Consider the following 21,800-nt stretch of genomic DNA (forward strand, 5'->3'; position numbering starts at 1 on the left):
TATTATTGTCATAACTGCAGCCTCGCTAGGTACAAAAGCAGTTATAAACCATTTATATGACACAGAATTACTCAGGTGTCCATTCTACTTTATGTCGTAAAACCGTTAATTGAATTTCCAGTGAGTAGTTTAGACGATTAGTGATAATAAGGAATGGTAAATCCATAGCACCATTTCATAGGTTTGCTGTCACCGATTTCTCATCTAGACGTGCGGCTGAGACACTCACGGCCGAGGGCAAGTGTTCCAAAGCCGAGGGCTCCAGTTTGGGGGTTCTGTCCATGGCTTCGCATGGAGGTGCGGGCGGGACCTGTCTCTGTGCGACGCACCGGGTCGCCCACCAAGTAAAAGGGCTTCTGGCCAGTCGGGGCTCCCACCCACGCTTTGGTTTTCTGAATGAGGTGGAGTGAAGGGAGGTATCTACTTTCCGATAAAAGGGAAGGGGCAAGATGGGAAGTATTTTACGTCCGGGCCAAACAAAAGGAACAACAAAACAGAACAAAAGAACAGAGCTCGATTATACGGTTAGGAGGTAAAAGTTCCTTAGCTACTTCTTTAAGATTCAACACAAGGCTGATGGTCAACATAAAAAGCGAACGATACTATGTACATATATGTAAAAAGTGTTATAAATAGGTTTTATAAACCATAGATATTATATACATCTTCAGTCAACACGAACCCCCCCCTCAACTGCTTTCTGTTTGATTTGGTTTGAGTTTGGGTTTTTTTGGCTAGCTCTTTTGTTTGGTTGGTTGCTTTGGGTTGGGTTTTTTTCTTTCTTTCTTTTTTTTTTTTTTTTTTTTTCTGGTTTCCTTCCTCCCTTCCCCCGATGTACGCTCAGTGCCTCAGACCAAACCGTCTGGGCACCTCATTCGCGTTTCCGCAAGATCACGTAGATGACGCCGCTGAGAAGGGCCAGAGGGAAGGCCACCCAGGCCAGGATGTAGGCGAAGCCGTAGGAGTAGTCAGAGTTGAGATGCCACTCTGGGTGCCTCACCGTGTAGATGGACGCTGCACTCATCACACACAGACCTGGGGAAAGACAGGGACAGGTAGGGGGAGGGAGGTGGGGAAGGGCCCCCCTGTCCACCACCCCGCTGCAGATTCCACAGGACTCCAGACACCTGCCCACACCATTTCCTCTCTCTTGACACACACACACACACACACACACACACACACACCAGGAAGAAGGTCACCCAATCTTCCGCAGATAACGCTGTGCTCAAAGAGCATGTCTGAGGGGCGCCTGGGGGAGCTCAGCCAGTTAAGCAATCGATCGACTCTTGATTTCGGCTCAGGTCACAATCTTGCGCAGTTCAGGGGTTCAAGCCCCGAGTCAGGCTCTGCGTTGACAGCGTGGAGCCTGCTTGGGATTCCGTCTCCTTCTTTCTCTGCCCCTCCCCCCTCTCGCTCTCTGTATCTTTCTCGAAATAAATAAATAAGTAAGTAAATAAACTTAAAAAAAGAAGAAGAAGAAGAAGAAGAAGAAAAGGGGCACTTGGGCGGCTCAGTCGGTTGGATGTCTGACTCCAGCTCAGGTCATGATCTCACAGTTCGTGGGTTCAAGCACTGTGTCGGGCTCTGTGCTGACAGCTCAGAGCCTGGAGCCTGCTTCGGATTCTGTACCTCCCTCTCTCCCCGCCCCTCCCAAAACTCACACTCTGTCTCTCTCAAAAATAAAGATTTAAAAAATTAAAAGAAGAAGGAGAAGGAGAAAAGGAGAAAAGCATGTCTGATTCTGGATCTGGCAGCAGAGGAAGGGTCTCGAAGATACAGAAACAGGGGAAAGAATCTGCTCTCTGCTTCTGATCGAGGGGACCCAGACCAGCATCTCCAAGGTCGTTTGTCATCTTTTCTGCCCTATTTCTCTTCCTCGGACTGTCGCCAACGCCTCGTCGACAGAAGGATGTGGCCAGCAAGAATTCGACTCACAAGATAAACCCACCTAGCGCTCTCCAGGGAGGGTGGGGCATGGGAGCACCCGGAAACCCGTAAAGCGCTGTTCAAATGGGTGGTGATGTCATCTGAACCAGTAAAGCGAAGGGGCACTTGGCCACGATCTGAATTGTGCCAGGGCAAGAGCACTGGGGTCCAGGCAGACCCCAGAGCCCCTTGGCAGGACTTCCACTCAGGAGACCAAGCAGGCAATGCCAACGGGCACCGTTAGGCAGACAGAGGATACAGAGAGAGGAAAACGAAGAGGGGGGATAGGATATGAGTGGGAAGCCGAGAGAGGAATCTATCCAGCTCCATTGCACTCGGTCCCTTCTAACAGTTCCTGGTGCCCTCAAGGTCGGGTCTGAAGCCCCAAGCGTGCAAGATTATCGGGTCCAGAGATAAATCAGGTGGCCCTTCCCCTGCCCACCTCTGCAGCCCTTTGGTGTGGGACTCTTGAAGCAGGCAAGTTCAAGAGCGATGGTCCGCGCCCACAGTGACAGTCAGCATCCCCTGCAGGGAGGGGTCCCGCGATGTCAGCACCCCAGCCTGGCGCCCCACAAAGCCCGCTCTGTTCCCTCTGTTCCCTCCTGAAAACAGGGTCTTTGAGAGGCTCTGAGTGACTCTATTATAAACCCAGCGTGCTATGTGGGATTCCTGTGGTTCCAAAGCTCCCAATGTCCCAGGCCACCTACATCTAACCTCCCTGCTATTTCGCTGGACACTGTAAACTTTGTTTGAACAAAGCACGTAAGTGGGAATATACTACATTTGCCACCCTGATAAGACCGTCCTTCTCCCAGTCAGAGAAGAAAGCTCCCACTTGAGTGGCCCCTGTTGAGAAGGCCACACAATAGTCCCGCAGCTCCCGCGGGATCGGATCCAGGATCTGCTACTTACAGAAAGTTAGGGGCACAGCGCAGATGCCCGGGGTAGAGGGAAAACCAAGGGCCGGCAAACTGCCATTTGAGGGCTCTGCTGGGAACGCGCTTTATTCGCCCTGGCGTCCGCGATCCCCGATTATCTTCCCCAACGGCTCCGTGGCTGACCTCCTCAAGGTGCAAATTCTTGTCTTCAAGAAATACTTGAACTTCAAGGATACTGAAGTTGTCGATACCCAGCTACCTCCTGGGGGCAGGGCTATAGAAAGACAAGTGTGACCCAGGGAACAGAGTGCCAAAAGGCCAGGCCCATGCTCGTCAAGCTGGCGAGGCTTCCGAATGGGGCCCGCGTCTACCCAGCACGGGCAGGAACAAAGCCGCGGTGGCTGTGCAGACCAGCTGTGCCCAGATTTCACCGGCAGAGAGCACACGTTCCGTCGGCGTCCACGGGGGACAGGGGGAGGCGGGACACGCCAGTGCGGTGACTCACTAGACGGCCTCGTCTGTAGGGTATCCGCCGAGGAGTATCTCGGGGGTTAAATGACCTTGAGCTTCGCTGCCACGAGCCACCGGCTGAGACGCTCGCAAAGCCAAAGAGCGGATACGCGCTTCGTAATTACGGTCGTCGGGAGACTGATGCTTTAGGGTATACGCGACGACAAGGCGGTCTGCGTGTAGTGCCATAGCGGTGCCCTGGAACACGGGGAGTTAATGCCATACGACAGACCTCCCAATGTCGCACAGGTGTTCCCATAAATGGGCGGTCCCCATAAAGTCGCTTTCTCAATGACCTGTAGGTGGGGGCGTGGTGATGAAGGTCCTCCCCACCCCTCCACCTTGTGGGGAAGGTGAGGGAGGTTGCGGTCACACCAGCAGTGTCCTGCCTTCTCCAAGGACGAGCGGCGTGTGCCCCGGCAGTGACAGGGATGCCCTGGGAGAGGCCTGAGTCTGGGAGGGCAGGCAGCTGTGAGTGGGGGACTCTGACCCTCTCCAGACAACACAGAAGAGCTGGCCACTCAAGACTTTATCCCCGTCACGGGGCGCCTGGGTGGCTCAGTCAGTAAGTGTCCGCCTCTGGGTTTCGGCTCAGGTCACGATCTCGTGGCTTTGTGGGTTCGAGCCCCGCGGAGGGCTCTGTGCTGACAGCGTGGAGCCTGCTCGGGATTTTCTCTCTCTCTCTGCCCCTCCCCTGCTCGTGTGCTCTCTCTCTCTCTCTCTCAAAATAAATAAACTAACTTAAAAGAGAGAGAGAGAGCGTGTGGACATCAGCTGCGGAAGCTGTTCATTGGAGGGCCCGGAGCGGAAGCCTGAGAGAAGTTGCTAGAAAGCACACGGCGGGGGGGGGGGGAGTTGCCTTGTGGCGATGGTTGGATGAGTGAACACCTGTGAGTCACGTCCTCCCCCGCCCCCTCCTGAGGGTGACAAAACATCGCAGGAAGAGGCTAGAAGGTCCATTCCTCTGAAAGCGTTGGGCTCTCTGTCAGACCCACACAGAGCCTTCTCTGCACTGCCGGGCTGGTTTCCACTTTCGGCCCCCAAATGCTGCTTAGAAAATCACCCCCACAGCATTACTGGCTTCTGACCTGGGCACGGCTGGAGCAGCATCTGAAACAGTTCATCCCTCTTTTTTTTTTAATTTATTTGTTTTGCGGGTTGGGGGAAAGAGAGAGAGAGAGAGAGCATAAGCAGGGGAGGGACAGAGAGAGAGAAAGAATCCCAAGCAGGTTCTGAGCTGTCTGCACAGAGCCCAACGTGGGGCTCGATCCCACGGACCTCGAGATCATGACCCGAGCGGAAATCAAGAGTCGGCCGCTTCACCGACTGAGTCACCCGGGCGCCCCTGGTTTAGTTCATTCCTAAGGGGGAGGTTTCTAAATGTGGTGTCTGACCACAGCTGCCTTTGAGCCCCTGGGAACAGGGAGGGCATCGTGCTTTTATGCATCCCCCAAAATCCTTTCGTTCTAAAGCCCTAGATCTCTATCAGTCTGTTTGACGAAACAGAACAAATGGAAACCCTCCCTCGGGAGTCTCCTTTGCCCGGGTTTTCTGTTCCTCTTAATCACAATAAATAGTAAGCTATACACACGTGACCCGAGTTTGCGGCAAGGGAACACAATTATCCAGTAATCCAACAAGCGGGTTATTCAGGGCCTTCTATGGAGCCTTCGATGCACGGAGTTCGGTGCAGGGCATCAAGTAACGAAATCAATCAACACGTGGATCTGTCTTTCGGGTCTGTACTTCTGCGAATTTCTTGATGTTCTCCCATCGAGGGCAACCCAGCCCAACAGAGCTAGGGCCAGGGTAAGCGCTGTCTGAGAACAGACGGCTGCAGGTTCTGGAAATAAAAAGGACTCCGAAGTCCAGACACTGATTCAGAACGGCTCTTCTCTAAGAACGGGGTTTGGAACAATCTATGGCTCCCGACTGGGAAGAGTCATCAGCAGAGAAAGTCCAGTAAGACCAGACCGAGGGATTACAAAGAGCTCGATGGCCACACCAGTGGTTCCTAAGCCCTGATCCAGAGTCACCCAGGGAGCAGCCCCTCCCAAGAGCTCTCCACGGACAAAGGCTGAGCACTGGAATTTTCTAAAAGCACCTTCTTTATTCGGGGCACCTGGGCGGCTCAGTCGGTTATATGCCTGACTCTTGATTTCAGCTCAGGTCATGATCTCACACAGTTCATGAGTTCAAGCCCCGCATTGGGCTCCAGGCTGACGGCTGGGAGCCTGGAGCCTGCTTCGGATTCTGCATCTCCCTCTCTCTCTCTCTCTCTCTGCCCCTCCCCCAATTGTGCTCTTTCTCTCTCTCTCTCAAAAATAAATAAATATTAAAAAATTTTAAAAAGATGGGGTGCCTAGGTGGCTCTGTTATTAAAAAAAAAAACCCTGGGGTGCCTGGGTGGCTTAATCAGTTAAGCATCCAACTTCGGCTCAGGTCATGATCTCATGGTTTGCGAGTTCGAGCCCCGCATCGGGTCTTGTGCTGACAGCTTAGAGCCTGGAGCCTGCTTCGGATTCTGCGTCTCCCTCTCCCTCTGCCCCTCCCCTGCTTGTGCTCTGTCTCTCTCTCTCAAAAATAAACATCAAAAAACATGTTTTTAATATAAAAAAAAAAAAGCAATGAACTAGACGAAGACACCTGTTGCTATATCCCCAAAAAGCAGCCAACCTGAGAAGTATGTAATCGAGGGAAGACAGCTCGTAAATGTTAAGACCTGCTAATTACGACACGTAGAAGGGAATCAGGCGGCAGACCAATAAGCACACACAGACGTGTAATCTGGAGAAAGGCAGAGACGGCTCCCTACATCGACAGTCAGCCCCGAGAGCCCCCCACACCTTTCATCTGCCTTTCCTGCACCCAAGGGCGTGTGGTCTACGAAGACCACAGCTGGATCCTTCCAAGGGAAGCAAGGCAGAGGCAGCGCAGAAAGTATTGGGAGACTCAGAAAATATGCCAAGGGCTTCCGCTTAAAACGCCTCAGTGCTTTGCAGAAGCACGGAAATCTTCAAGCGAAGCCTCTTCTCCTTGAAGTTTTCAACCTGAGTGGGAAGACCCTGTAGATCAAGTTCGAACGCAACGTTCGGGGGGTGGGGCGGGGAACCTGTGGCTCCCAGACCCCCTGCTTTCAGCTCCCGCTAACTGGGGTGAACAGTTCAGAACAGAACATTCCTTAGGGCTGGTAGATTACAACCGCTACTGTGGCCTGACTTTTCTCATCCAACACCACTTTCTATTCAAACCGGGGCCGCTAGGCTGATGAACTGATAACTGAACGTTGGATCCCATGATAGATAAGAAGCTACACTGGAAGGGGAGAAATGAAGAACAAATCATGTGCTTTTAGACATAGAGGGGTTTTTTTTCATTTATTTTTTACATTTATTTATTTTTGAGAGACAGAGAGAGAGCACCAGTGGGGGAGGGGGAGAGAGAGAGGGAGACACTGAATCCGAAGCAGGCTCCAGGCCCTGAGCTGTCAGCACAGAGCCCGACGCGGGGCTCGAACTCACAAACCATGAGATCATGACCTGAGCCGAAGTCGGATGCTTAACTGATTAAGCCACCCAGGCGCCCCAAGCGTTTGTTTGTTTGTTTTTTTTTTTTAAATAGCAGCATTCTAAAAGGCTTGTATCGAGTTCAGAGGCGATTCAAAACAGAGAAGTGAGGGTGCATGAGGAACTATATTTTGGAAAAAGTGGAGTGTCCGCCCTGCATTTTCCGTTCTGTAGCAATTCGGGCGGATTCTGTTGTCTCTAACCATAAGGAGGTTGCTAACTATATCGAGTCCACATGGTATCGGAGGAAGTGTGGGCTTCTGGTTGTTCCTGCTTGAGCTGGGTGACCTTGGCTATTCATTATCCTCTCCTGATCTCAGTTTATCAGTAAAATAACACCCTTGTATAGGTCTCATACACACACACACACATATATATATATGCATATATATATGCACACACATATATGTATATATACACACATATACACACACACACATATATGCATATACACACACATATATGCATATATATGTGTGTATGTATGTGTGTGTGTATATATATACATATATGTGTGTGCATATATATATGCATATATATGTGTGTGTGTGTGTGTGTGTGTATATGTGTGTGTATATATGTATATTTTATGAAAGTTCTGGTTCCTAAGTCTGTATTATTCTCTCTGGAGGACAGATCCACTGATGCAACAGCTATGATCATCAGTCGACTTGATATCGAACTGTAAATGGTAAGCCAAAAAAAGAAATCCCCAGACCATGTTCCAGTTTTGTGTATTACTTTCAGAAACGGGAATGACTAATTGATAACTCTTCTTCTAACACACCTAGGAATGATACCGTACCGCATAATTAGTAACTCAATAAAACCGGCACCACTCCAGGAGCTTGGCTTGCTTGGTCTAACTAAACCTATGCAAGCCGCAAAGCCCTATCTGGTTTTCACATCCTAAAACCGCACGTACCAGAATGCCGTATTTAAGTATTTCATGAGAAGTAGCTGTCCAATTTCCCTCCTTTTTCCAGGGAAGGCGGGGGGGGGTACTCTCTGGCTTCTAGAAAAGATCATCAACATCTAACCTCAGCCCGTGTCTTACCGTACAGCCATGAGTAAGCCGTTACATCTGCACTCACCAAAGACGTGTGGGCTGTTATCAACCCTCCAATGACTGCCGCTGAGCCCAGGGTGGTGATTCAGCACCACGGACATTCTGACAACCAACTAAAACAAGAGAGGACAGCCTAGCCCTCCGCCTACTCAGCCAGCCGGCATCTAGAACATCTCACAGTACATAGATGCTCTCTGGTGCACGGGGAGCGTGTGACTTGTTAACACGGATTATAGGATCCATCACCGCCTCTCTTAATTTCTCTCCAGTGCCTTCTGACTCAGTCAACTGGCAGTCAATAGACAGGAAGAGAAGAGTCAGTGAAGGAAGACACTGGCCAGAATCTAGAGACAAAGTCGGAAGCTGTCACCCTCTATAAGAGAAGCTTCTCGGACTCTGCACATCGTACATACAGATAACCTATCCGGTGGAGGAGCTGGAAGGCGGTTTAAGGAGGAGAGGAATAGGGTGGCTCAGTCGGTAAGCGTCCGACGTCAGCTCGGGTCCTGATCTCACGGTTCGTGAGTTCAAGCCCCGCGTCGGGCTCTGTGCTGACAGCTGAGCGCCTGGATCCTGCTTCCGATTCTGTGTCTCCCTCTCTCTCTGCTCCTCCCCCACTCGCGCTCTGTCTCCCTCTCAAAAACAAATAAACATTAAAAATTTTTTTTTAAAAAAAGGAGGAGAGGAATGAGACCTCTCACGTGTTGTCACGGCCCCATGTTAGGAAATGATGCCGTGTGGGGGGTGCCAAAGTGAAGACACCTAAGGACAACAGAAAGCCAAAGCCCAGTGGAGCCCCGGAGCTGGGGTAAAGGAGAGCAAGAATGTGCCGTGGCTTCACCACTGCTTGGAGGTGGGAGACACGTATCTGAAACCAACCTCAGCCGCCCACTGGGGCCACTTTCCATGCTGAAGGAAGGATGGTTCCTTGGGGCTTCACGCAACGTGCAGGGATACAACCCTCCAGCGTGGCCTTTGCTCTACTCCTATCCTTATTAACATTCACCTCCGATGATGTGTCCAGACCGTGGCTCCGTCCCCGGTATTAGGTCTGGCTGGGTTATGGACCTTCGTTCTCGAGTCCCTAAGTCTTATTTCCCATCTACCCTGTTCCCTGGGGAGGTAGAGAGTTCTCAAATTCTAAGGTGCATGCGTAGGTACACACACACACACACACACACACACGCACCCCTGTGCTTTATAAAAACCACCCAATGTGCAGACTCACAAACATCAGTCACTCCCCAGCCTTGGAGACCCAGGAACAGCTTCCCCCGTGGAGTTTGTCATCCCCAGCTCACCGGCAAGGATCTGGAAGACTCCGGTGATGTAAAACCGGCCCCCTTTGGTGAGAGTGAAGAGCTGGCAGAAGAACAGGAACAGGGACAGAACGCTGAAGATGATCGACAGGATCATGGTGGCCTGGACAGACTGCAGCCATTCTGGAAGGGGAGAGGCACTGGGGTTAGAAGTCAGCCTGAACTCAGACGATCCACTTTTGGGACACCTGCTTGCTTGTGGCCGTTTTAAGAAAGGGCTGCAAGAAAATACTAGCGTCCCGAAACGAGGAGCTAAACTCCAGTTAAAATCTATTGAACGCCTTCCCAGTCTTTTCGCCAAGGGTCTGAGCCCCGCCCACTGCCTCTGAGCCCCGCCCACCGTCCGCTCTCTTCTTGCCCTCAGGGGCTTGCCAATTGGAACCCCTGTCTTCCAAGCACAGTTCAAAACCACCGTCCAAAATATCAGCAACCCCACCCCCGCAAGGAGAGGTGGAGATGGTGGGGTTGGCTGGGAAGAACAAACAGTGCTGGTCAGAGCCAAAGGCAATTCTGCAGGAAACTGGAAGAAAATGCTGATGGAGAAGACCCTGCAGCGAAAACCCATTTGCTCAGCCGAGCTGGATCTTGGCCGGTCTCGATCCTACTCATGAACCTCAGCGCAGAGCAGCCCGTGCTCCGACAGGTCACCGGGTGGGACGCTGGACGACAGTTCCGCATCTTTGTTGAATGCCTGACCTGCCCCCCCTCCCCCAAGCCTCGGATCAAATCTCCAAGCTTCCGACTAAATTTCAGGCGGAAAAGAGAATCCTGTAGTTCACCATCTATGGTAAAATAGTGCCATTTCTGGAAGGAAGGGAGAGGAGACGGCCTGGGTTCAGCCTACGGAGGGAGCCTACGGTGTCCTACTCGAAGACCCGCATTTGGCATTGCCCGCCTGTCACCCGCGTCCCTTCTTCCAAGTGCCAAAGAAATCACCGGGGTGGGTGCTCCTCTACACAAGGCAAAGCACCTGGAGAAGCCACAGGGCCTTATCTTCTCCGCTCAGTAACTGGCTACTTCGTGAAGGCTTAGAACACACACACTGGTGCTGAACGCGGTACTCAACGCTACGAAAGCTCCATGATTTATAGTCAGTCACTGAATAAGATGAACCTGGTTTGAGTTACCAAGAGATCATGGCAGAATCTTAAGGGTGTTGGCTGGGTTAACTGTCACCAGGGTTTCAGCATAAGATTTTTCCAGACACGGCTGGAAGAAGTGTCGGATCCGGATCAACTAATCCAGCTCCTTCGTACGGAAAGAGATTTCCGGAGATGTTTGGATGGGCCCAGCTGGGCACGATCAAACCTGAGAGGCCCTTGATTCCAGTCTAGCATCCTTTTCACCATGACAGAGCATATGCTTCTTTTGGGTTTTCAGTCTCTGTGTCAACTCAGGTAAGAAAAAGATGTCCCCGGTTGGGTGCCATCTTTCTCCAGCATATTCAGTCCCTCTAGGTGAGCCTGCCATGAAGTTAATGTTGCCGGCATACTGTCTTTTCGAGAGTAAGCCAATTATCCGGGACTCTGGTAGGTGAGTCTGGAAACACAAAGATACGTGAGACCCAAATCCAGAACTGAAAACAGTGATTCAGTTTTGCTGGGAAACGTTCTTCAGTTTCCCTCCCAGGGAGCATGGCTGATACAGACAGTATCCCGGATTTCCTCCCCCAGTTCTGAAATCTTTACCCCCCACTCACCCCTAACAACAGACCTCACACTTCGAGAAGACCTCAAATCTTTGACATTAAATCTACACGAAGAGGAAAGATCCCTTAGAATTAAAAAGGGAACTTAAAGCCTTCTTGAGAACTTCTTTTACTAATAATTTGAGCACTGGTCCCAACCCCATTACAATGGGGGGCTTCTGCCGTACGTGGTCAAATCAGATCAGAATCCAGGGGTCAAGGAAGATGTTATTCGATGAGCATTTGTTGAACATCTATTGCTGCGAGCCCAGCTCTCAGGTTGGCTCTGGGAGATACAGAGTTGAAGAAGAAGCTTTTCAATCATAAGTACAATAAATAAATCACATATATGAAGATAGTCCAGTCAAATCACCGATCACAATACATGTGAATGGGTTCGAGTCCCTCGTTGACACAGAATTTCACCTTGAATTACATTAATTCCTGTCTATAGTCTGAGACAAGAAGATACATCTCAAGCAAACAATGGTAGAAAAATCAAAAGATTTTTAAAAGAGGCTCCAGGCAAATATTAATAAAAAGAAAGCAATTATAGTAATCATAGCAGCAGAAAAAAAAAAAAAAAACAGAATTTAAATTGAAAAAGATGAGGGGTGCCTGGGTATCTCAGTTGAAGCGTCCGGCTCTTGATTTCTGCTCAGGTCATGATCTCACGGTTCACGAGTTCAAGCCCTACATCGGGCTCCACACACTGACAGTACGGAACCTGCTTGGGATTCTCTTTCTCCCCGACTCTCTCTGTCCCTTCCCCCCTTGTGCAGGCACACACGCGTTCTCTCTCTCTCAAATAAATAAACTTTAATAAATAAGTAAGTTGAAAAAGATGAAAGGGGCCAAAGAGAGATACTTCCTAGTGAAGAAAGATCCAGTTTACCGTAAGGAAATGGCAGTCATAAACCTTTATGCATATAATAACACATCCTGGAAAATGTATAAAGCAAAAGATAATTGGAATACGAGAAGATATTGACAAAGTCACAATCACGGTGAAAGACTTTGGCACACTTCTCTCAGAATAGATAAATCAACTAGCAAAAAACAAAAACAAAAACACAGAAGCAGAGAGATTATTCATAACAGGGTTAACAAAGTCAACTTAGTAGATATATAGAAAATTTGCATCCAGATAACAAAGACCGTGAATTATTTTCAAACGCACGAGGAACAGTCTTACACACTCCGTATCAGGCATCAAAAAAATCTCAATAAATTTCAAAGGAAGCAGAAGTCATACCGGCACAACTTGAGGCAAACACAAAGTAGAAATTAAAAACAAACTGACCAAGATAACGTTGGAAATTTAAAAAATGGTTTCTGGACGGAGAAATCGAGACAAAAACCAAAACTGTCTTCAGCAAGGATTGCCGCTGTACCACGTGACAAATCTATAGGCGGGTGGCCCAAGCAATACTTAGCATGTAATGGACACCCTTAGAACAATTACTAAACAATAAAAAATAATGACAAAGAATGAACTTTCAACTCAAGAAATTAGAAAAGGAATAATGAATCCAAAAATCAATGGACTCGTTACTGAGAAGGGCAGAGATTAATAGAATTTAAAAATGACAAAAATACAATTGACTAAAGAATCATGTTCTTTGGGGAATCCAAAGAACATGGGGAATCCATGTTCTATTGGAATCAATAAGGCAGACAAATTTTACTAAATCACACAGAAGACGTACTAAAGGCACAGAAACATATTATGTCCCCAGACAGAAACACTCAAAGTCATAAAGATGCCGCTTTTCCCCAAAGCAATCTACACGTTCAATATTATCCTAAATAATATCCCAGCCAGAACGTGACACGTGCTTTAACAACTTATCTAAAGGACAATAAAGCAACAAGAGCCAAAACATGTTGAACCAAACACAAAAACAACAGGAAAAAACAAAAAGAGACAAAAAAAAAAACAATGAGGCAGAACATCACCTACCAGATATCAAACATATATTATATATATATGTATATACAACATATATACATGTATTATTATGTATGTATACATAGTATGATTATAACCATAAATTATATAATATATATTTTTATGTTACTATATTAGATTACACTATATAGCTTATGCTACAAGCTTATATTATACTTATAAAGTTTTAGCAGCTCAAACAATGTGGTATTAGCCATGAAAGAAAAATAAAACGACAGGACAGAATTAAGACTTTGAGAGTACACCTGTGAATTTAGTACATAATAAACACAACATACAACTCAGTAGGGAAAGGATACAACAGAGACCAAGTGGTGTTGGCCATCCATTTGTCAAAACACCCAAGTAGATCTCTAGCTCGCATCATCCACAAAATTCAATTCCAGAGGCATCAAAAGGCTCAGTGTAGAATTATAAAGCCACAGAGACACGCGATTCACAAAAGAGAAATACGAACAGCCAATAAACACATTTGATGGTGCCCAACTTCATTAGCAACCAGGAAAACACAAGTGAAATCCAGAAGGGACGTGATGCCAATGTTGACCTATCACACTGGCTGAAATCAAGACGATTGGTAATGTCAACAGAGTGCATGTATGAGAGATATGTCTGTATACCGTTCAGAGGGATGATAATATAATAATTGTTCTGTGCCCAGCAATTTGGCAGAATCCATTTGAATTTTTAAATGTCAGGGTGCCTGGGTGGCTCAGTCGGTTGAGCGTCCGACTCTTGATTTTGGCTCAGGTCATGATGTCACTGTTTGTGGGACTGAGCCCTGCATTGGGCTCTGTGCTGATAGTGTGGACGGAGCCTGCTTGGGATATTCTCTCTCCCCCTCTGTATGCCCCTCCCCGATGCGTGCCCCCCCCCCCAAAGTAAATAAATAAACATTTAAAAAAATAATAAAAAAATAAAACTTTAAATGCCAATACCACGACCCCACGGTTTAATCACTACACCCCGGATAAACATTTGAACATAGGCTCCAAGAGAAATGAATAAGGATGCTCACTGTGGTACCACTCTTCGGAGTGGAAATAAATTAAGGTAAATCCTTGCAATGGAATGTTTTGCAACAGTTAAAAAATCATGAGTTAGAAAATGAATAACCACTGAAAAGCCCTCAAGACAACGAAAAGACTCAGGTATATACACGACGTGATGTCATTGTGTAAATACACACCAAAACACTATATATGCGTAAATGCGCACGCACATGCGTGAATGTGTGTGTGTGTGTGTGTGTGTGTGTGTGTGTTCATTGAAAAAAGAGCCAAGGACGTGCCAGATTGATATCAATGATTGCCCCCAGGAACTAGAGCTGGAATGGAGAAGAGTCTGGTCTTCTGTCAAGGTCTGTACCGTTTCGGGGGCGCCCGGGTGGTTCAGTAGGTTAGACGTCCGACTTCAGCTCAGGTCACGATCTCACGGTTCGTGAGTTCGAGCCCCGTGTCGGGCTCTGAGCTGTAGAATTAGCTCAGAATCTGTCAGCAGGTAGCCCACTTCATATCTTCTGTACCCTTCTCTCTCTGTCCCTCCCCCACTCGTGCTCTGTCTCTTTCTCTCTCTCTCTCAAAAATAAATAACCATTAAAGCTATTTTTTAAATGATCTCTATCAGTTGGTTTATTTTTAATACGGAGAATACTCTCATGTAATCTTTGAATAAACTGAAACTAATTTAAAAGATCAGAAGGTAAAGAAAACCTCACAGGCCCCAATAAGTGAGGATTCCGGAACTCAAAGAATGGCTGGAATCTGGACAGGACCGGTTTTCCACCTGCAAAGAGTAAAGGGACTTCACATTTCTTCAAATGCCATCAAATCAGAAGCCACGTGTTGACAGAAGGGAAAAAACAGCGCTGAGCCAGGAGGGAGAAGTTTGCGTTCCAGCCCCAAACAGGCCGGCCGAAGGTTCGAGAGCCCTGTCAGTATTGTTCCAAAGGAAGCCGACGATGTCCTGAGGGGATTCTGAAGTTCACAGGACATTGGTCCAGAGCCAGAATCCTTCATCTGGACTGGACTAGACCCACGGCGGACAGTAATGGAGAGGAGGTATCTATGCTCCTGGCATGGCAGGTGTTCGATCCTCTGTGAGGATATATGAAGCCTGACCACCCAGCGGTCATTCAGTCCAGTTACAGAGGCCCAGGGGACGGCTCTGTCACCCACTTCTGCTGACTGCCCCCTTCACTACCACTTGCCATGCTTGGGGCTCTGAATTTCTCTTCTCTAACACGACGTACAATCTCGTAGAGCGGTCGCAAGGATCAAACAAGCTGATATAAAAGATCTGTCACAAGACGATACAAATAACCCGATTTAAAAAGCCGATGTTGGGGCACCTGAGTGGCTCAGTCAGTTAAGCGTCTGACTCCTGATCTCCGCTCAGGTCATGAGCTCATGGTTTATGAGTTCAAGCCCCATGTCGGGCTTTGTGCTGGCAGCACAGAACCTGCTTAGAATTCTCTCTCCCTCTGTTTCTGCCCCTCCCCTACTCATGCTCTCTCTGCCCCCTACTCTACTCACGCTCTCTCTGGCCCCTACCCAACTCATGCTCTCTCTCGCTCTCTCTCAAAATAAATATATAAACTTAAAAAAAAAAAAAAAAAAAAGCAGCTGATGTTGAAGATCAGGGTAAGTAAGCATTTACAGACTGTTCCAGGGTTCTGGGGGTACCTCCATCCGGGTGACTCCAGTCACGATAAGGGGTGGACCACAGGGCTCACACCAGCCATTTTATTAGGGGACCAACCAGAACTCCAAAGTATCCTGGAACAACGTTGACGTCACTCCAGAATATCTCACTTTCAGCTCAGAGTTCCACAGACTATTTGTAAAGAGTCAGATGGTCGATATTGTTGGCTTTGCAGGTCACACGTACGGTCTCGGCAGCAACCATCGGGCTCTGCCTTCTTAGCACCAAATCGGTCTTGGCCAACGTGTACGTTTCACCCGATGAGGCCTTACGTACAAAATCAGGGAGCGGTGGGCCAGGTCCGGCCCGCAGCCTCTACGTGGCCAAGCTCTGCTATCGCAAAGCCAATCAGACGTACAGGAAATCATGCTTAGGGTGGAGGGACGTCTGGTATAAGGCACAGAGCTATCGATGACGGATCGATGTCAGACAGAAAGCTTGATTTATACGGAGCACACGTAACGTCAGGCCAACAGGCCCAGGGACAGATCCGCACCCCCATCCCGGCCCCAGCGCGGGGACACGCTGTCTCTCAAACTGCAAGTTGAGCCCACGTTGGGCACCCACAGTCTTCCTCACTCGGTGGCTGGCCCCCAAGTGGATGCCCGGTAAATCCTGGCAGAACTCCGGCGACAGCGTTTGGGGCAGAGCACAGGGATTTAAAGCCCTGAAAACTCTTTGGAGACCTTGTTCTAATGAGAGTGCCGCGTCCAAGAGCTTTTGGACAGGTTGCGGATGTGGGCCGCGGAGGCAGGCTGACCCAGCGTCCCCGGCAGAGAAGGGCAAGCTTGAGTTACTCCACGATCAAAGCTCGCTTCAAGGTCAGATTCCTGCTGCCAGGGCAGCTAAGCAATGAAGGAAATACATCTGCCCCCGCAGCTGTATTCTTAGCCGGGGCCTGGAGTCCAGTGAGTTACGGGCTCAGAAAGGATGAGGCGCTTTTCAAAGCACCAGATCATCTGGGCCCTTCTGCGGCTTTCACTGCCGGCACAGAGTCAGTCCCCTGCCCCTCTCGTCCCCTGCCCCACCCTGGGGTCCCTCTCTGAGCGAGGCACAAACGCTTTCTGTTTCCATCGAGAGAACAGGTTTTCTTGGAAGGGAGAGGACAGACAGCTGAGGGAAAGTCAGAGCACACACCGGGGAGGCCATGAAAGAAACAAAGCCTCCAAGAAAGAAGCCACCAGAGGGGCTAAATCCCAAATGCAAGAGATAAGACAGGCACGTGCACACCTGGGCATAAGGCTGGGCTCTTTGCCACAGCACGTGACCAACAAGGCCGGGCTCTGCACCCTCAGACCGCCCCGCCCACGGCCACCACACAAATTGCCATTTTCCTCATTTGTCACTATGAATGCCACTCCAGGAATAGCTGACACGCCGAGGAGCCTCTATCCTGAACGACGTGGCCTTTGCCCTTAAGGCTTCACCCACCCGCTGGAGCACGTGCACGGCCCCCCGCGTGCGTCTACACCCTGGCGGGCGGGGGGTGGGGTGGGGGGGAGGGGGGGAGGTCTACACCCACACAAGAGGATACAGAACCGCCCAATACGGAATCGTGGGGGCCTGTTAATTAGAGCAAACTAGCGAACACGCCCATGTCAGGCAGGTGGAAAGAAACTTCGGGTCAAGGTGTTCCTGCTTAAGCCTCATTAACTGGCTCAGGGGTGGACAGAGGAACCCCTCAAACTGGGGTCTGAGACCACAGTTTCATTCTGCTCACGAGACCTTGGGCTCCAAAAGGGAACGTAATATGGCACAGAGGATACCTGCAAACACTTAGGGCGGCTTAGGTTTCCTTTGGAAAATGCTCTGGCTGGAAAAGTCTGGAAACTGCGGGATCAGGTGAGGCTAGGCTGTGTCCCTCGAAGAATTATTGTGCTTTCTCTCCCTCTCTCTCTTTCTGCCTCTCCCCCTCTCTCAAAATAAATAAATAAACAAATATTAAAAGAAAAAAAAAAGAATTGTTGTGGGACCACTTACCCACTGGTTGACTTAAAAAAACAGAAACAAGGGACAGGTTCCACGGTCAAGTACGTTAATCTCCCCCCTCGGATGTTAATTACAACCTACGTTAAAGGCTAAGAGAATTCTTGCCATCAAAGAAGCAGCCCTTAGCTTTTAGTGTTTCTCCGATTTTGCCAATGGACTTATCAGAAATTTTTTTTTTTTTTTTTTAGAGCGGACCACTTGGAAATGTTGGGTTTGGCCAGAGAAAATGGCAGCAGGGGGACAGAAAGGCATTGTGCGCGAGCTGTAGTCTCCGATTAGCCAGGAGTGTGTAAGGGGTGAGGGGGATGCCCGGGTTGTTTGCAGGATCTTTGGGTCTGAAAGGCTTTTTCTCTGCAAAATAATAGCCAGAAGCCCCCTCTCCTTTTGATTCCTAAAGCCTTTTCAAAAAGGCCAAGCATCGTGGCGGTCAAGAGCTAGAAGAGAGCCCCTGCCCCATCAATCGCGGTAATGGCCCTCCGTCACCTAGCACGACGTCCTTCTCTCCCCTGCACGCCTACTGAAATTCTCCCCAACGTCCAAGGCCCAGCTCAAAGGTCACCTCCACTCTGGACACTCCCCCACCATGTCACAAGTATACCCGGAACGTGAAGACGCTCTGGGACACGACGTGGTAGCTGCCTTTCCGTGCTCACTCTATTCGGCACCCAGGGCACCTGCCCCAGATTCCCAGTTGGTCAGAGGCAGGCCCGGTGCACACAAAAGGCAAGATGCCCAGGCTACTGGGTTTTCAACTTCGACACACACGGGGAGGGGTGCGGAGAGGGTCAATGACGTGTTTGAACTCTCTCGCGCGATTTAAATGATCCTACGGCCTTTCTGTAGGTTTCAATTCACGGAAGCTGGACAGGGAAGAGGGAGCACGGTGTGAGCTTCCCCGATTCTCTGCCCGCCCACCTGGCAAGCCCACGCACCGCCCCAGCTCCAGAGGGACAAGGAGAGGCTGGGTGCCTGCCCTCTACAGGCGGTACTTGGATGAACCTTCCAGCCCGGCCCTCTGCCCTGAGCTACAGACTTCTGGATCCCAGGGCCTGGCCGCCAATCCCTACCCTCAACCTAACGGCCAGCCTGAGCCCTCGAAACAAATCGAATCCCGCCCCCCCTTCTGCTTAAGATCAATGGTGTCTCACTTGTCCTTCTCAGTCTGTGGCCTCTGGGGCCCTGGCAATACGGCCCCCAAGCCCCTCTCCCCCCATCACCTCACTCCCCTTCGTCCAGCCAGCACACTCAGTCACGCCGGACTCCTCCCCGCCTCAGGGTCTTGCCCCCTTGTCATGACCTCCTGGAATATTCTCCCTGTGGTCCTTCACGTGACAGGTCCCTCCGGTCTTGAAGTCTGTCCACGAGAGGGCAAGAAAGAGGCCTTTCCGTAACCAGCCTCCCCCACCGTGGGTGACTTTCGAGGCCACCATCCCGTCTCCTACAGGGTCCTTTCCACTCCCCGCCCTCGTTTATTGTCTATTCTGTGCCTCCCCCAAGGACCCGTGCGCCCCACTAAAACAGAGACGTGGTCTTTCTGGTTCGGTCTGTGGGGCTGGTTTGTGGAACGGCGCCTGGTACACAGGATGCGCTCGGTACGTTCAAAAACTGAATGAAAGGATGTGCTGTCAGCGCTTGGAAAATGCAAGAGGTTCTCTTGAAAGGTAGTGAGTTCCCCATCACGGGCAGGATGCTCGTGTGGCGGGCGTACTGGAGTGGGGCCTGAAGTGAGGTGCGGCGGGAGAGGGTCGGACTTGATCTCCCAAGTCCTGCCCAACACTGGGAGTGCCGGTGCGTGCCCACGATGGATGACACGCTCCAGAGGCTTCTCGCCAGACATCCTTCTCTCGGGCACCGAAAACCCACGCCCACAACCTCGCGCCACAGTACGGCCAGGCCCTGCTCCCCAGATGCAAGAGAGACGCCTTCTCGACCCTGCGGAAATCCTGGGAACGCAACTTAAATTTTTTTTCCAGAAGCGAAGACTGTGAGCGTCAAGGGCCACGTGGCTCAGGCGCGGGTTTGCACACGCATTCAGAATTAACTCCTGGATGCTGGCGGCCGACGGGGAGCTCCGGGGGCTGAAACATCAGCATTACGGCACCACCTCCCCACCCCCCCCCGGCCCCTCCCTGTCCCGCCAGGGCCTTGGCAACAACCCACACGGGCCCGTAAGAGCGAGAGCCATTACTTGGGCAGAGATTGTGGGTTGGTCCACGGAGCCACAAAGATTTTAAACTGCAAAACACAACCCCGTAAGGGCAGAGGGCCTCCGGTGTCCTCTAAAATCTGCCCAAGCACCGAGCCGCAGACGAGCAAATGCTCCGATGCCCTCGCCGGAATGACGATGCCACCAGACGGATAGGTCTGGAATCGTCGAAAAGACCCAGAGAACGAGTGCCGCCGAGAGGCTCAGGCTGGGGGGGGCCTCGGAGACTGGCGAGGCTTAGATTGTTCTAATTCTCAATGCAAAGCATCCATCGAATGCCGCCCACGAGCTTGACTGCCACGAATTTATTGTGGCCGTCGTTGCTTGGAAGGGAAAGGAAAAGCATCGAGGGCTCATTTTCTTAGCTTGCGATCCTGGCCCCAGCCCACACTCTGGTGCAAGAGGCCAGCCCGGGGTCACTGGCAAACGGGGGCACCTGTGTGCGGCGTCCTTCCTTATACACCGGAGGGGCCGACGGAGGCTCCGGGGGACAGACTGCAGGAGGGCCTGACTTTTTGCCTTCATGCTTTCGTGTCGAGCATGGGCCCCTTCTTTCAAACTGCACACACACGGGGCACCCGGGTGGCTCAGTCGGTTAAGCATCCAACTTTGGCTCAGGTCATGATCTCGCGGTCCGTGAGTTCGAGCCCCGCGTCGGGCTCTGTGCTGACAGCTCGGAGCCTGGAGCCTGTTTCGGATTCTGTGTCTCCCTCTCTCTCTCTCTGCCCCTCCCCTGCTCATGCCCTGCCTGTCTGTCTCTCTCTCTCAAAAAAAAAAAAAAAAATAATAAACATAAAAAAAAAAAATTTAGAAATGCACTTATTTAGAAATGCGCCAAACTGTTTATTAGGCTCTAGAAGGACCAGATAGGCCTGCCCTCTGTCCCTCAATGCTGCCAGGCCTCTTTCCTACATGAGATGGTCCCCTCTGCCTCGAATCAGCCCCAGATGCTCCTGTGGCTGACTCCCGGTCACCCCCAAGGGGTCACGCCCGCACGACACCTCCCTTCCCTCATTACACATTACCCTGTTTTCGTTCTCGTTGTAGTTCCCATCCCTGCCCCCAAATTTATTCATGCTTATTGGCTGTTTTGCCCAGTAAAATGCAAGCTTTTGTTCATTCTTACATCCTTGCTGTCTACAACAGTATCTGGTATATGGCAGGCAGCCAGGGAGTAGCCGCACACGAAAAAACAGGGTAAGGGAGAAAGGCAGAGAGGGGGCGGGCCCCGGAGGTGGGAAGTTCATGATCAAGGAACTAACAGAAGGCAGAAAATTCCAGATGAGGTTTCAAGGGAATGGGCCCATTCAGGTAGAATCCTATGGGATTTAGTCAAGATTTCCATCTGAAGTTTAAGGCCAAGGACGGGGCTCTGCCCAGAAACTGCCTAGGACCCAGCGGAGCTATGGTAAAGAGTATGACGGGGTACAGAGGGGGGAAAGGTCACAGCCCCGGAGAGAAGTGTTTCAAGCCAGGCTTACGGGGAGTGCTTGCTGTTAAATTTCTAGGAATCGAGAAGCCGTGCTTCCCACGAGGCCAAGTGACTACATCCTCAGCCTCCCTGGTAACTAGGTGTGGCTGTGTGACTAAGTTCCTATAAAAGAACACACACAGCAGTGTGAGTGAGGTCTCTCTGGAGACATTCCATGGAAAGGGAAGGGCGCACATTCTCCTCCTCCTTTCTCCGCCCTATCGCTCGAAGCCTGGATGAGATGGCTGGAGCATCGGCAGCCCTTGCGACCATGAGGATGAGGACCACATTCAAGAGAGAGCAGCAAAGGAAAGAGCTAGAAAGTGCCTGGGTCTCTGACAACTTCACGAAAGCGCCGTAGCTCTCTCTTCTCAGGCCGCCGACTTCCCGAGAGAAAGGAAACTGTCTTACGGAAGCCACGGCCACTTGAAGAGGTGCTGTTACATTGCAGTCAATTTTAATCCTCATCCGAATACTAGCCGACGGATCCAACACGTCCCC

General features: G+C 50.3%; 1 protein-coding gene across 3 annotated transcripts in view; it reads right to left on the minus strand.

The window, feature by feature from the left end:
• Positions 1-746: 746 nt before the first annotated feature.
• Positions 747-21,800, minus strand: part of PMP22 (peripheral myelin protein 22) — a 30,725-nt gene continuing 9,671 nt past the window's right edge. For all 3 annotated transcript variants that reach the window (XM_045487427.1, XM_045487425.1, XM_045487428.1), the window contains exons 4-5: positions 9,254-9,394; positions 747-1,035 (exon numbers count right to left, since the gene is read on the minus strand). In XM_045487427.1, the coding sequence (XP_045343383.1) occupies positions 872-1,035; positions 9,254-9,394 (305 nt within the window). In that variant the 3' untranslated portion in view covers positions 747-871. The remainder of the gene's footprint in view (positions 1,036-9,253; positions 9,395-21,800) is intronic.

The sequence above is a fragment of the Leopardus geoffroyi genome, chromosome E1, assembly GCF_018350155.1.
Source record: "Leopardus geoffroyi isolate Oge1 chromosome E1, O.geoffroyi_Oge1_pat1.0, whole genome shotgun sequence".
In the NCBI taxonomy this organism is placed as follows: Eukaryota; Metazoa; Chordata; class Mammalia; order Carnivora; family Felidae; genus Leopardus; species Leopardus geoffroyi.